The sequence below is a fragment of the Chelonia mydas genome, chromosome 18 (assembly GCF_015237465.2).
Source record: "Chelonia mydas isolate rCheMyd1 chromosome 18, rCheMyd1.pri.v2, whole genome shotgun sequence".
NCBI classification, from domain to species: domain Eukaryota; kingdom Metazoa; phylum Chordata; order Testudines; family Cheloniidae; genus Chelonia; species Chelonia mydas.
In genome coordinates, this window is record NC_051258.2 from 15,841,305 (window position 1) to 15,857,801 (window position 16,497).

Genomic DNA, 16,497 nt, shown 5'->3' on the forward strand with positions numbered 1-16,497 from the left:
CTGATCCATTTCAATAATAACAGGAAGTGCCTGCCAGATCTTCTGTGCTGGCTGGGCAGGGTTAAGCCTGGCCCCCCTGTCCCTCATATGGGAGGGGTATTCTCCTTGGTTACCTCACCCAGCAACTTCTAGGGCCCTTCCTTCCAATCTCTCTCGTTACTATGATCTGCGAGACAGGTGTGAACCCCAAACGCCATCCAACTCTGGATCCAATTCCCAACTTCACAACTGGTAATGTATTTTTAATGGGCTGCCCACCATACTCATTGTGTTAATCCTGCCTCCCATCCTCCCAGCTCAGGAGAATTCATATCCATCATGTAGCTCAGGCTCATCTCTAACAGAAACATAGCAAGTCATGAGCCCCCTCACTTTTCTAGGAGAGCAACGGAACCAATTTCACTTTGCGTCAGCCACCCTCACATTTTTGGTAAAAGGCACAAGTACGACACAGCGAAAACCCAAACCATTGATCTTGATACATGCACATCTACACACTTGAAATACACCATCACATGCCATATACACACACACAAGGCTTCTAAACTCTCATGCCATCGGAGCAACACTAAGATTTGCTTTTGCTTTAAGTTAGTTTGGTTAGTGACAAAAAGCAACTTTTTTAAAAAAAGAATATCTGATTTAAATATGCAGGGAGCAATAAACTTGATTTTCATATGGCCTGTCTCCAAATCAGTATTACGCTTTTCGAAGCCACTGGAAGCAGAAGGATGCTGGATCAGTAAGCTGTAGTTTGCAGGTGGCTGTCCAAATCTGAAAACTCTCAGTTACATCAAAGAAAATGTATCCACCTCAGGACTGGACTTCCTCAAGTAACCCTTGACCCGACAACATGACGGAGTGGGGTTGTGAATACACGAGCATCAGAACAGGCAGAAATGCCGACCATCTTTTGAATCAGATGCATTAACCCAGTGATACTCAGATCCCAGTGGTTCAGGAGCCAAATTAGCGATCAACGTTACCCAAAGGAGCCACAATGTATTGTTTCATGTACTCTCTCTAGAGAGAGAGAGAGTAAATTAGTCATTTTGCTGCGAGGATTCTATAGAAATATTCTCACAGCAAAATGACTGACCAAGTGTTCTACACTTGGTGGACAACACAGTAAAAGCATCTGATTGGTTAATAATTAAACCACACCATGTTTTAATATCATGTGCAGCAAAGAGAGACACACTAAAGAGCCACTTGCCGCTTCCGAGCCCTGGTCTGAGTATCACTGCATTAGCCCATTGCTTTAGATTGGTTCTGAGTGGTACCTTTACCTCTCAATTTCACCCCTCCACTCTTAGAGATTACTGATAAGAAGGGTATATACACACATACACCAGGACAATGCAGTTGTACCATACCTCATGCCATCTTTATTTCACACCTTCATTCTAGTGCATGTGTGTACAATATTTGCTGAAGAGACAGGCCCACGCAGAAGGAATAAGTAGCTTTGGGCAGGATACCCCTTTTCAGAAAGCAAGACGGTATTTCACAGTAATGGTCTGAGGGCTTGATCAAACCCCATTCAAGTCAATGGAAAACAACTCCCATTGATTTCAATGGGTTTTGGATCAGACTCCGAAACACAACAGCTGCCAAGAAGGACTTTGCAATGCTCAGGGGCTAGTCCTGTAGAAAACTGGAGTAGTTTTACACATAAAGGTCTCTAGGGTGATCTCAGAAGACCCGGACGGGCCGTAAGCAAGGTCCTCTTCTGAAAATGGAGGGGGGAAAGATGCTCTGCCTTTGATAAATGAACCAGCACTGGTGCTTGTCCTGGCTGAAGGCAGCTGGCCCAACAGAGAAAATCAGAGGCTAATGCAAGAGATTGTTGCCATGGAATGAGCTGAAAATTATTCTAGAACAAGGTACCTTTTTCAATAATAATTAATATGAAAAACTGCATCTATCTGGTGTGAAAAAGTCTGATTTAACAGCAATTGAGTAGTCAGGTCCCTGAGGAGTCCTGTGTTTGAGACAAAAAGCCTGAAGAAACAAAGAGATAACGAAACCGACCAAAAAAACAAAAAAGAAACCCAAGCCCTGCTACTTTGTGGGTTTCATCTGAGCCCCCCCCCCAATCTCAGGTGCTTTAGTCACAAATGTTGATGTAACACTGGCTGCACCAATACGTCTGATGTTAAGAACAGGCAAGAGGGCAAAGGGGGTGGGCTGCAAGAAAATAAAAAAGTCTCTCAACCCGTTTACGTTATCCCAGCCCCATTATATAAACAGAGTAAACCAGGAGACATACCACAGTACTCAAAAGAAAGAACCCCGACACAGACTTGCACTCAGCTAATGCTGCTCCATTAACTGGCTGCTTCCACGTTTACAGCCAAAACAGTAAAACTGATGTTTATATTTGCTGTGAGTATCAGCAACATAACCCTGAGAGACTTTAGGAGGCTCTTGGACGGGGAAGTGCAAGGCTGGAAAGCCCTGTTTGTATTTAAGCTCTTTGTTTATTCCATTTTGGGTTGAGAGGCGTGCGGTCTCTCTGTTTCTGCCATGACCAAGAGGTTAATGGGTGAGATCCTCTCTTCCTCCTGACCCACTCCTGAGATCTGGGTGTGCTGCCCCTCCTGTGCATCAGATTGGCTCCAAGTGAAGGAGACAGAAAGGGGGAAATCAAATAAACGGCAGTGCAGTTTGCTACCAACCTCGCTGCTAGTCCTGTTGGCCTTGTTTGTAATAAAATGTTACCCTCCTGTCGCACTGCCATCTGAGGATCCCAAAGAGCCAGGGGTGGGTGCTGGAACAACTTGTATAATGAGGGGTGCTGAGAGCCACTGAACCAAACTGTAAACCCTACGTGTGATGGAAACCGCTTCACGCCAGTGAGCGTGGCAGGCCCCAGTTCTAGCACCTATGCAAAGAGCATGGGAAATGTGAATGAACGAAGCCTCCAGACACACCTCTGACGTGTGTCAGGATAACCACTTCACAGATGTGGACACTGAGCCATTTTGTTCTGATTTCAAGTTTTTTCTCCTGCTCGTGTTAGGAAAAGGGAACGACCCACGCCACAAGAAATGAAAAGCTAACTGCAGAAAACTGGTTTCACTCCCAAGCAACCTTCATTTCAGAAGCATGACAAAGAGGGTGTCCGCATTCCTCATTTCCAAATCGCTGTACTGTGCAGCAAGGCACCCGATACATTAATGTTTCAAGAGGAATGTAAACAGAGTAACAGACTCTCATTGTTTGACAGCAATCAGCAGACATATTAGACTCCAGTAATCTTTAGTATTTATAAGACTGAAAAAAATTCATCTCAAGATAAAGCCATGGTGGGGTAAGTGGTTTGACTGCTGATAATATTTCCCCCCCTTTTGCTGGTGCCGCCTACTGTCTAGGGAGATGCAGAGACAAGACCTACAAAAGAGGTCACTCCCCTTTCAGAGTTTCAAGGTGAGGCTGTAATTCTAGCTGCTGTCCGCTTATGAAATCAGAGAGTGAGCGAGCGAGCAGCTACATGGTCTGGCAGGACCTGCTGGTACTTTTAAATATAAAGGCACCACCAATGCACAGACAACTTTAGGAATTTAATACTTCAGCAAAACATTTGTCCAGGAAAGATTCAGTCATTTATCATTAACCCAAAGGTCTTTAAATGATGAATGAAGGTCTACTTTATTAATTATGATGATGATTGTTATTTTGCCTCTATGGAAAAATCCAGTATAACATATTAGCAATGAAACCAATAGGGTTTCTCTAAGGGGTTACAGAAATTACTTTAAGCAACCTACAGATTTAAGGCCCCAATTCAGCAATGTACTTAAGTGCTTGCTTACCATTAAGCTTGTGAGTTATGCAAGCTGGCTTCAGTGGTATCCTGCCGATTTGGAGCCTTAACAGAGAATGAGAGTACTTGTGGCACCTTCGAGGCTAACAAATTTGTTTGAGCATAAGCTTTTGTGCATCCGATGAAGTGAGCTGTAGCTCACAAAAGCTTACGCTCAAATAAATTTGTTAGTCTCTAAGGTGCCACAAGTCCTCCTGTTCTTTTTGCGGATACAGACTAACACGGCTGTTACTCTGAAACTTAACAGAGAAGGAGATCCTCCCTACAGGAATTTTAAGGCAACCTACAGAATCTGTGGGGAATTATATAACCTTGCTACAGATTGGGTTAAAAATTCTACAGAAGGTTATCATTCTGTATTAAGGGCTTTTCCATACAGAATACCTGTAGGAAAGAAAGAAACACTTTTCAAGGTGTAAAGTTCCTTAGAGCTTCTAATTTAGATTATTTCATTGCAAAACAAGTCTTCAGGTGGAAAGAATGTCTGAACTGTAATTGGCAGTGTCACGGTTAGTTAACAGAGCCAATCTCTTTTTTTTTTATTACCCTGTGCAGCTGAGAATATTTTCAGTGCAAAACAAAGAGATTAAAGGAGGTGTGTGTGAGCAATACAGCTAGATCCATCAATTCTCACCCCCTCTTTTAACCTACTCAGATAAGCCAGCCCTTTCAGAAGTGACGAGTCATTTGAGGTATTTCAGTTTTTGGATGCTCAAGCTGAGGCACCATAAAGGGCCTGATTTTTAGAAAGGGCGGACCACTCTGAAAACTAGCCATCTTTAAGGTATTTCAGACTGAGACCGCAAAATGGCTGGTCACTTTTGAAAATCTTGGCCCAAATTTTCTAAATAGGGATATGCTATTATGCCACCAAAAGCATCCAGTTTGCATTGCTCCTCCCTATTTCTTCTTCTTTTGAAAAAATATGCCAGCCAACAAAGTACAGTAGCTGTCCTGCCTGCCTCGGAGGAATCAGTGGGGGAAGAAAGGCTTGGGGACACATACCGAGGCTTTGCCACTTTATGAGTAAGAACGAGACAAGAATTTGATCTTGATTGAGGCAAAAGTGCTGTTTAATTTTGCTGTTCGCAGGGCAATAGGAAAGCGTGTCCAGTGTGCTTAGTTTAGTTGGTCAGTGCATTGATTGCCCTTTGAGCATCAACAGGACCAGCTAGAATCAGCAGCTCAAAGTGGGACGCTAGATGGCAATGTTTTGGAAGAAATCGTGAACCAGTCCTGCAGAATGTGTTTAGTTTCTGGTCTCTTTATTCTTCACTCAGGAAAACACTTAAGCATGGTGCTTAAGTCCATCCCTCTTTAGGGCCGCACTTATAGACTAGCTTAAGTCCCTTCAGCACATGCTTAAGTGCGGTCTCGAATAGGGATGCTTTCCTAAATTGGGGCCTCTGTGGTGAGGACCTGAACAGCCACTTGCTGTATGTATTTGTCTTGCCTTAGTGCCATGTGTTTTTAAATCAGATACTGCATTGTGCCCTGCACTCACACTAGAGAACAAGGAAAGACTTGTTTCTTCAGTTCTAAAATTTCCAAGATAAGAAACCATAATAACTTTCTCACTAGGCTGATAGGAGAACTTAGGAACTGCCACAACAGACCAGACCAGTGGCGGAGAAAATCTGACCCTTCATTTCCTCTTGCAGGACAAAAGTCACCAGCTTTTGGTTTTGGTTTGGTTTTTTAAATTTAATAAAGTTCCAAAAAAGAAATGGCAACCCAATTAAACCATATTAAAAACACTGTGAAGGCTGTTTTGAAAGCAAATAGAAAGTTTCCAAACATAATGCCCTACTTCTTGATCCGCAAGGTTATCCACCTGGGGGAAACGGCGTTTGGCTCTGTAAGGGACTGATACATTAGGACGGAGCTCTGCCCCTCCATTTTATTGGAAGACATGGGGGAAGCTCTTCTAACATATGGTGCAAAATCTAAGTGCAAAACCTTGTTCCTCCGACGCTGTGGCATCCCTGTGTTAACCTTTGGAAAGTTTTAATGCTCCCCACACGTTAAAATTAAAAATTAAAATGTTTTCTTGCGGTTGTGGTGTTTGTTTGTGTCTTGCTTTGCTTTTTGTGCAGCTCTACACTGCCGGCCCTGAGCAGAAGACACCTGCCCTGTGCTGGCCGCAGTGCGACTTACTTTCCGAATCGTGAATTGAGCTTGTTAGTGAGGAGCTGGTAGATGTGATGGTGCTCATGGAGGGGCTCATACCGTAACGGGGGTATGCTCCCGTCATGGCTGTGGTATGAGAGATCCATGCTGCAGGGTCGATTGGCCTCACCGGTTCAGCTGGAATAGCAAACAAACAAAAAGAAAGAAACAAATCAGATTTCCGGCAGAATCCACCTCAGCAGGATTCAGTTGAGGGGGTGGGTAGGAGACAATTATTTGGACACTGTCAGTATCTTGGGGTCATTGTCATTCACATGCACAGGGCTAAGATGATCACTAGTGTGGGGGACCAGAAGGAATAGTCAGGGACTTTTGCCTTCATCCAGGACACTAAGCAGGGACGGTTGGGTTAGATTTGGAGGGGAGATCCAAGATGAATAGTTTCCTGTGATTGTGGCAGGAGTCTTCTCATATTATACTGTGAAACCTTACCCAGAGTCCAGACCCAAAGCTAACTGAATCCAAGAAAGAACGAAGTCCTGTGCCCCCCACCCCCAACTTAGAACTAGATATTCTGATCTGTTTGCAAAGGGTTCTGAAAAAAAACAAAACTTCCTAAGATAACAGGGTAGCTGGAAATGCCTTGACCCTTGAGGTCTTTGTGCCATGCATTTTGAAAACCTTGCAACTTAGCACTGCTATGCTGGCTGCTCACTTACCCCTGGGGATAGTAAAATAACTCCTAGGTGTGGGATCCCAGCACTTGGCCACCGTTAGGCTGATAGGTCTGAAAATAAAGAAAATAAATATGGATGACTCAGTTACCTTTCCCTGTAGAACCGGGAGAACGATATTCTATCGTGGTGAACGGATTTGTTCCTCCCCAAGGATGGCCAGATAGAACAATCACATTTTGAGGAGGTTTTTGCCCTAGGAACCCCACAGGGAATGAATCAGCAAGACAGCTACCAATCTGTGTTGGTTTTAGCTGGTACACTAGCAGCCAGGGGCTAACCTATTCCAAGTGGTTCAGATAATCAGGATAAGCATCCATACTCTCGGTGCTTATCCAGATTGAACTGCTGAACTTCTTGAGCTTTGCCCAGCACTAAATTTCGGGAGACGGGGGAAAAACAGGGATCTGGTGACACACTCACCCAGGCTTGGAGACTATTTCCCGTAAAACCCGCACTGCGTCATCATTGCTCATGTTCTCAAAGTTGACCTCGTTCACCTGGAACATGCCACAAAAAGACAATGATGGTCAGAGGTTGCCACTAAAGGGAAAAGGCCGTTTTACTAGGCTAGTGTTAGCCTGTCCCATGCCAATGGCAATGAATAGGGCATTGTCAAGCACTATGAGTGAAGCCCCATCTTAAATTCGTCTTAACTGTTTTCATTTGGTGGAGAAACTGAAGAGATTTTTCAGTGCTGTAGAGTTGGTCAGCCAGCCAGCAGGGAGAACTCAAGTTAAATGGCAAATATTTGGAGACTTATGTAGTAGGTAGGCCTTGTGCAAGCTAAAACTTCTTTGCACAAGAGTGAATTTCGCTCACGGGTTCTGGAACGGGGGAAGCTGGTGGAAAGGCCAAGCTGAAACCAGTAATATTTCAGCAAGTGGCATAATTTTGGGGGCATGGACCAACCTGTAGAAGCATGTCTCCTGGTTCAATTCGGCCATCTGCTGCTACGGCTCCTCCTTTCATGATAGAGCCAATGTAAATGCCACCATCTCCTCGGTCGTTGCTCTGTCCTACGATGCTGATCCCCAGAAAATTATACTTTTCTAGATAGGCAGAGGGGGGAGAAAAAGCAAGCGAGGTGATTGGAAGGCCACTGAAAGCTGGCCAAGTATTACTCTATGGCCTTAAGAGAGACAGGTGTCTTCCAGATTTCTCACCACCACCACATCATCAACAGAAGCATTGTAGACATTCAGACCAAGAGGCTAAGCTGAGCTGGTTGTATGTACCTGGCATATTCATCCAAGCAGGGAGAGGTTGTTGATCTTGGATTATTTTTTCATACGACTTGTTGAAAATGTGCACATTTTAAAGAAAATAAGCAAGAGGAACTGTACTGAAAAGACCTGTCTGCGCCTAGAAATAAAATACTTAACAGCATCAGGTCCTGTTTGTTTTTCCATACATCACTGAGACAGCAGGAATTCAGGGCTGGTGAAAGGGGTTGGACTGACAGCCCGGAAAGTGTCTATTTATCCAAACAATGGGGACAACATGGGTGGCAGCAACATAAGCCTCCATCACCAAGCTACCTTCCTCCTTACCCCACTTCTAGGGGTGAGAGGAGAATTTTATCTCCAATGACCAGTCATGGCCTATCCCGCTGTATCTGCCACGAAGTTTGAAAATCTGAGACAGTTATGATGTTGGTTATGGGATATGGACACACATCCACTCTGAACTGGATTGAGACCCACATGCTTCATTTGGCAGTCTGGACAGCTGTCAAAATTTATGCCCCTTGAAGTCAACGGGAATCTTTTCATTGACTTCTAAAGAACTTTGGATCAGGCCCTAACTGCAGTAGCTCAGCTATTGTATCATGCTAAGTCTTGACTTTAATAGTCAACAATGAACAGCACTCGACAAACAGAATTAAGAATAAAAATCAACAACGATGCTACAACGTCATCTTACCCATATTGAGCGTGACAGTGATGATATTCAGGGACATGGTTGAATCTGTGATACTGCTGAATGAGGATGACTGGAAAAATACAACAGAGGCTTCATAAGAATCCCAGCTTTTAAATGGTTCAAAATCTAGCAATGAAAATAACTAACTGGGAGCAACCAACTGATCAGATTTGGACCTTCCTTCTGTATGGAAACCACCTAGGAACCCATCATGATTTCTTGAAATTGATTCCTTATTCATGATTCTTCAAACAACCGTATTTCACCCAATGGGTTGTTTAAAAGTGCTCATAGCAATGCTCAATATCAGGGGTTGTCTATTTGAATGGTGCATGCTAAGTCATGTGGTACAGTTTCAGACCAGATGACCTAAAGAAAGTACTCCTGTTGCAAAGACGCCCATTTGCACGGGAGGCCTGGTATTCACGTGAATCAAAGCTCTTTCCCAACCATCCGTGCAAATAAAACATGACCTCACAAAAGTTTGCAGAACGGCAAACAGAAAACGGGGGACACACAGTTGAATCAAAACACTCTCAAGGTTCAGCAAACATGTTTGAGAATAGCTCTTCTGTTAGCCCAGTTCTAGCAAGAAGAGCTTAACATATTCTGTTTCTTTACAGCCCCAAGGGATATATTTTTTCTGAAAAGCAAACAAGTGCCTGATGAAATTGTAATACATCATCTGAGTCACTCTGGTGCTGCTGTTGTAGCACTGTCCCAGAATGGAGCGAGAGACAATCCTTGCAAGTTGCTGAGTATTTCCTAAGAGCTGAGCATTCTCTCCTATTGACCTGAACGGGAGCAGAGGATGGGGCAGGCCAAATACCCAGTACTGTAGTAACCTTGCCATTGGCCCTTCCCCTTGCTGAAGACAGCGTCCTGATTGAGGCTGTCTCATGGGAGCACGTGGCAGTGAGAAGATGGGGCAAGAAGCAGGGTCACAGCATCAGAGGCAGAGGGCTGAAGAAAAACAACAAACTGTGATGATATGTCAAGATTCCTAGGTCAAGGACCTGCTCCAAAGCCCATAGGAGTGGACAGGAATCTTTCCACTAACTTCAGTAGGCGGTTGACCAGTCCCATCACCTCTTTCTAGCACACACACTGCACTCATCAGAAACATGACCCACCCCGCTGCATGCTGCAGCACCAACCTTACCCTGTCAATCTGTCGCATCCTTTGTTTTCTCCTCCTGCGTTTATGCTTCCGTATGAGCCGGGACGAAGTACTTTGCTCTGTGGAGCTACTCAGCCTGGGGAGAATTCAAAGCACAATTCAGCTGCATAAAAGTGAGGCCATTTGCAACTCTCGACCCTGCCACAAAGGGCTGATGCCCAAAGATCCAGGAGGGAGCAAGAAATGTAGGCCCCAGCAACTGGCTCACGATGCATGCCCCCACCCCGCCCATCCTTGAACTGCCGCTCACTCCAGTGTTAAATCTTGGTCTCTGCCTAGCAGCATGCACAGGGCAGTAGATTAACTGTGACAAGGAAGTTACAGGCTAAATTACAACATGGATTAATGAGAATAATTTACTATCTTCCTCCTCTCCGGGAGCAAGAGTGAATTCAGCCCCCAGCTCAGCAAACACAAATCCTTCTGATTTAACCACCCAAAAGGTCACAGATCCCCAGCATTGCCTAGTACTTTGCGGTGGTCCTGACCCCATTATCCAGTGAAGAAAATTGCACACAATAAAGACAGCTGTAGGCCAAGCAATGATTTTAAATCTCTGCTCTGAAAGGCTCCAGCACAGAGAACCTTGGAGAATCATGTGATGCTACATTTTGAGAGCCCTGGAGAAAGAAAGAGATCCTTGTCAGCATGCTGCTATTCCCTCCATGCAACTGGAATCCCATATGCCTAGGAACTTAATGGGGACGTACTATAGCTAAAGAAATAACTCTCTTAAATAGTTATGCTTGTTCAGATGACTCCTCGGTCCGCGTGATGGAAAGAGTTACATTGCCATGGAGGTATTTATTTATTTTTGTTTCTATGATTTTCGAAGGCACTGTAATAGCTGAGCGTGTCACATCCATGAATGCATTTTTCTTCCGAACCGCTCGGTGAGGTAGGGAAGTTGTATCATCCCCATTTTACAGATGAGGAACTGAGAGCCGAAGAAATGAAGCGACTTGTCCAAGGTCGCACAAGCAGCCTGTGGCAGAGCCAAGGACAGAACCCGGATCTCACAAATCCCAGTCTGGTGGGTAACCACAAGAACATCCTTCCTCTCTATTTGTTACTCTAAAAATGGTTAAGATAGACAAAGATGATGCAATATCTTTAACCAGGACAACATAGCAGCTACAAGAGCAAATGGGCAGATGCAAGTCCCTGCTTCACAGATCTGAGCAAGAGGGACCCTGGACCGGTTTTTCCATGTCTACCTGGCTCTGATCTACAAGGTTCTGGCCACGTTCAAAATGCTGGAATACCACAAGAGAGGACAAACCCTGGAAATTCCATGAAGGGCCTGTTGTCATGAGAATCCCCACATGACAGGAGTATTCAACTCGTGTATACTCTGCATGTGCATGTTGGAGTGAATATTGGGGATGGGAACCTCAAGGAGCTGGAGGGTTTGTGAACCTCTCAATTCATCCTCTAAGGTCACAAAACTAACTCAAAGCTTGTCAACATGAAGCACATGCTTCCTCTCAGCCAGCAGGACAGTTCCAGTTGGAAAGGCAACGGCCTACATTTTCAAAAGCAACTAGTGATTGCAAGTGCTTCCATTGCTGGCAAAGCCCACACACCACTAAACTCCTACCAAAGCGCTCCAGGTATAGTACAGTATGGCTTCCAGGGTGCCTAGCTCTTGTTGGCTGCTCTGCATAGGGGTCAGTTTCACATAATGTCCATTTTGCCACCAATATTTTTCCCCACTGGATTTTCACTCTTCTCCTCTTTCCTCCCAGAGTCTCTTCTTAGAGCATGAACCTAACTGCATTCAAGACTGAGCTGAATTCTCCAGCCCACAACAATCAGGTGGGCTTAAAGTCCAGCAAAGTGAGTTTGCTTGAGTCCAATGAACCTGCCTGCTACTTGACGAGAGACTCCGGGGAAACTTTCCTGCTTGGACACAAGTCAAACAGCAAGATTCCTGGGAAGGCTGCCGAGTGAGAGGCAAGTGCCTTTCTTAGGCTGATAAGAGTAGGGCTTCAGTAGGCAAACTAACTTTGTGCTGAGATTTCATTCCATGCAGGGAGCCCTGGGGAAGGGGTGAAGTCCAGCATGACTCATGGTGAAGTACGCACTAATCTTTCTATTGACTTTCATGCAGCTGGGTTTGGCCATGAGTGAGAAAGAATAAAAACACATGGCAATTTTTATACAGTCATCTTTTTCTGATTATAACTGTGCTTTAAATAATTCCCGGCAGCTATGCATCACGTAGTTGATTTTCAGCGGCTGTAATGATCTGCTGAAGCGTGCAATAGTTTAGAAGGTGCTGCTCTAGACCAGTGTTTCTCAACTTAGAAATTTAGAAGTAACAGAGGAGGAAAAGGACCTTGGAGTATTGGTTGATCATAGGATGACTATGAGCCGCCAATGTGACATGGCCGTGAAAAAAGCTAATGCGATCTTGGGATGCATCAGGAGAGGTATTTCCAGTAGGGATAAGGAGGTTTTAGTACCGTTATACAAGGCACTGGTGAGACCTCACCTGGAATACTGTGTGCAGTTCCGGTCTCCCATGTTTAAGAAGGATGAATTCAAACTGGAACAGGTACAGAGAAGGGCTATTAGGATGATCCGAGGAATGGAAAACTTGTCTTATGAAAGGAGACTCAAGGAGCTTGGCTTATTTAGCCTAAGTAAAAGAAGGTTGAGGGGAGATATGATTGCTCTCTATAAATATATCAGAGGGATAAATACCGGAGAGGGAGAGGAATTATTTAAGTTCATTACCAATGTGGACACAAGAACAAATGGATATAAACTGGCCAGGAAATTTAGACTAGAAATTAGACGAAGATTTCTAACCATCAGAGGAGTGAAGTTTTGGAATAGTCTTCCAAGGGAAGCAGTGGGGGCAAAAGATCTATCTGGCTTTAAGATTAAACTCGATAAGTTTATGGAGGAGATGGTATGATGGGATAACGTGGTTTTGGTAATTAAATATTCATGGTAAATAGGCCTAATGGCCTGTGATGGGATGTTAGATGGGGTGGGATCTGAGTTACCCAGGAAAGAATTTTCTGTAGTATCTGGCTGATGAATCTTGCCCATATGCTCAGGGTTTAGCTGATCGCCATATTTGGAGTCAGGAAGGAATTTTCCTAAAGGGCAGATTGGAAGAGGCCCTGGAGGTTTTTCGCCTTCCTCTGTAGCATGGGGCACGGGTCACTTGCTGGAGGATTCTCTGCTCCTTGAAGTCTTTAAACTACGATTTGAGGACTTCAATAGCACAGATATAGGTGTGAGGTTTTTTGCAGGAGTGGTGGGTGAAATTCTGTGGCCTGCATTGTGCAGGAGGTCAGACAAGATGATCATAATGGTCCCTTCTGACCTAAATATTTATGAATCTATGAATCAACTTTTTTCATGTCAGGGACTGGCTTGCTGCCTCCCTAGACTGTGTCAGGAAGATCTCAGGGACCGGCGCCGGTCCACGGGCCAGTCGTTGAGAAACGCCGCTCTAGACAACGGGGACAGTGCACACTCCCAAGGAGCGGGATTCTGGCTTGCAATGGATAAACAGATCACAGGACACGTGCCATGCAGCTCACCATATCGTTTGTTTGGTTTCACAGTGCCACGCCAATCAAAGGGTTAATGCCACTGGCTGCTATTTCCCATTGTAAACAGCGGGCTCTAGGTTAGAGATGTTGGCGAAACGCACATGCCAGGCCATGCCTCAGATGTCCAATCAGGGAGGGACTTCTCCCAGTAGCAGAGAGTTCTTCCTTCACGTCACAGAAAAAGGATGTTTTGTCTGGACAGGAAATCCCGGGACCAGTAGGCAGAAACTTAAGACACCTTCAAGACCCCCCTAGCCCAGTTTTGCCTTAAGTAGTCTTGGCAGCGACCTAGTGTTACCTCCAATATTTCTGACACAGAAGCATCTTCCAGCACACACTCTCCCTGTCAATATTCTCATTATCACCACACACTTCCAGTCACCAAACCCGCCGAACTGCCCACGCTGACTGGTTGTGCCAGTTCCTGCCCTCCTGCTCTGAGGCACATCAACACGGTGCTGCTTAGAAACACAAAGAGCAATTATACCAGGGGTTCAATCGCATTCTCTCTGGCAGGCTGGACTAAAAATATTTGTCTGCAGTCAATCTGGCTGGAAAATGCAGCTGCTCTCTGACCTTGTGAGCACTTACAAGTGACGTTTTAATCCCCCATCAAGTCAGGGACTCAGTGTTTCAAAGCTAGCTTTGATATATACAAGGGTAAAATTAGCTCAGCTCCTAATTGCACTGACACCAATTAAAGATGTCCTGATTGTGACTAGAAGGGATAATACAGTCCATTGCTAAAATACCAGCAAGATGGTTACATCTTGGACAGTGATCTGATGCAAGGGATGGCCAAGAGAATTTGGCTAAAATATTCTCACCGATCTGTAGTTCGCTTAACTTTTCCTCCTATTTTCTCTGCTGCTCCTGCAATTCTGGGCTCTGGCCAGGGCTGGAAGTGTAACGAGTCTTTAGCATGGTTTGCACTTGGGTCTTCCAGCTCAAGCTAGACTTCTACCATTAAAGCTTGGCTGGTGGCCAGTAGTAGGCTGTTATTTTCTAGTAACCCAGCCACTAGACAGAAGCCACATCAGACATGTTGCTAGTGTTACAAAGAGGTGCAAAAATACCACAAGAAAGTGAACAGAACAGAAGGAAGAAGTAGCAGAAATCTCGAGAGAAAGCCTGTTTCCCATGAGACTTAGAGGTTCTACAGGCTCAAAAAAGGTCCGAGAACTAGCACCCAAACTCTAGGTCATTATTCAACCCAAACTGTCAGATATTCTTAGAGGTTCTTCCACCAAATCACCATCTTATACGTCCTTTATTACTGATTTCTTAAAAAACAACGTACCCTACCCGTTCTGACTTGCTTACCTTTCATAATTAAATTGAAGGAATTCTGAAGGAGTAGGGTAAATTATACCTTCTGAACAGAGACCGTGTCAGAGCAGAGCATGGTTATGAAAAGCATACCAAACAGATTCTTACAAACTGAAGGAAAAGGGAGACAATCTGCTTAATGATTCAGAAAGATGGTTCTGTAACCCTCAGGAAATTCCAGACATTCACTCAAAGCATCCAATTGGCTCTAAAGTGCTGGGGAAGTAGTGTCTGGTCTGGGCAATACCACCACCCATGTGTTCTACTTTCTGGGCCAGAGGAGCTGGGCACTCGGTTATTATTTATTTGTATTATGGTAGTCCCCAGGGCTCCACTGTGCTAGGCACTGTAAAGACAAACAAAGAAGACAGTCTCTGTCCCAGAGAACGTACAGTATATGAGAGAGCAACTATAGTGATGAGCCTAAATAGAGGGATTAGACAGAAAGAATAGGCAAACTGGGGAAAGATACTTGCATACGTGTGAAGGTGATGGCAGTCGGAACATTTTATCACCACCTACAGGCTGATTCCACTGTCAACCACACTCTGAGCATCTTCAAAAGGATACACACCTTTACCCTCCCCACGTACCTCCGCAATCCTGGATAAAAAGATACGAGTCTGCATAGGGAGAAGTGAGCCTCATTTGGGAATCTGGGTTTCATTAGGATATGCACCTCTCCAAATGCTGAACACGGTCGATCTGTAAAAACAGAACTGGATATCCCACACAACAGACTTTCTTGAAAGACTTTGGTTTCCAGCTGGTATCAGACTAAGAGGAGTCATCTTCGTTTGCTCTGTGCTATTTCCAGTTCTACTCTGCATCAGAAACCAGGATTTGGGGGGGCGGGGAAATCAGACCCACAAAAGATCTCCATTCATATTTGGTTCTAAAATACGGTCCATGATTTGGGGCAGTTTTTATGCAATCCAAATTGGCTCTTTCACTCTTTGTCTTTCAAAATTCAGGACCACAACTTCAGCCTTAAGACACACTTCACTTCTCTTGCTTTCCGGCATCTTTCCATCATAGATGAAGGACTTTAAAATGGTACTTGCAATATGTATGCAAAAGAAATGAAAGAAGAGGAAAGTTATGCTGAAGAATGCTGCAAATGTGTATGCATTTAATTCAATTAATTCTTGATCCCTTCTTGTGGGAAGCTGGGCAAGGTTTTAAGCTATCTTAACAACCTTGGGTGCAAGTACAAGGAAAGCAGTTGGTCTTGGCAAGACTCCTAGATGATGTGAAAGCATGTTTGTAAATATCAGGCTTCACAGTCTCTGCGATTTCTTTCAGAAAAAATAATTAGGGAAAAATCAAAGGAATCCAACTTATTTCCTCTTGCATGTTGCCATAACATTTTAGCCATCTCTCCTTGCCAACTTTTTCAACCTGTGTCCTCAGCAGAACTGCTGCTTACTCCATGTTTCATCAGTAAAGAAAATATATATTACAATTACACGTCAGTCATACTAATTTTCATTTCTGTAGCACTTTTCACGCCCTGTATTTCAAAAGTGCTTTACGAGAATTAATTACTTAATCCTTACAACATCCCTGGGAGGTGGGTAGGAATGATTATAGCCATTTTACAATTGGACAAAGAGTGACTTGCCCAGGGTCACCAGATGTCAGCGCCATGCCAAGAATAGAACCCAGGAGTCCTGACTCTCAGTCTCCTGCTGCAACCACTGGCCAAAACTCCTCGAGCACTCCTCAAAACCGAAAGGCTACTAAACTCTACACAGAGGTTACAAAATGAGGATAATCAATGCAATCTGGTTT

General features: G+C 44.4%; 1 protein-coding gene across 10 annotated transcripts in view; it reads right to left on the reverse strand.

Moving 5' to 3' along the window:
* DVL1 (dishevelled segment polarity protein 1) overlaps nucleotides 1-16,497 on the reverse strand; it is a 179,847-nt gene that overhangs the window by 13,327 nt on the left and 150,023 nt on the right. For 7 of the 10 annotated variants that reach the window (XR_006286435.1, XR_006286434.1, XM_037880972.2 and 4 more), the window contains 6 exons: nucleotides 9,782-9,875; nucleotides 8,620-8,689; nucleotides 7,606-7,745; nucleotides 7,117-7,193; nucleotides 6,679-6,746; nucleotides 5,987-6,136 (listed from right to left, as the gene is read on the reverse strand). Coding sequence is in view for 8 of the 10 variants with exons in the window: in XM_037880972.2 (XP_037736900.1) it covers nucleotides 5,987-6,136; nucleotides 6,679-6,746; nucleotides 7,117-7,193; nucleotides 7,606-7,745; nucleotides 8,620-8,689; nucleotides 9,782-9,875 (599 nt within the window). In the remaining 2 variants the exon portion in view is untranslated. The remainder of the gene's footprint in view (nucleotides 1-5,986; nucleotides 6,137-6,678; nucleotides 6,747-7,116; nucleotides 7,194-7,605; nucleotides 7,746-8,619; nucleotides 8,690-9,781; nucleotides 9,876-16,497) is intronic. The other 3 variants (XM_037880973.2, XM_037880971.2, XM_043531701.1) reach the window with 1 other exon arrangement.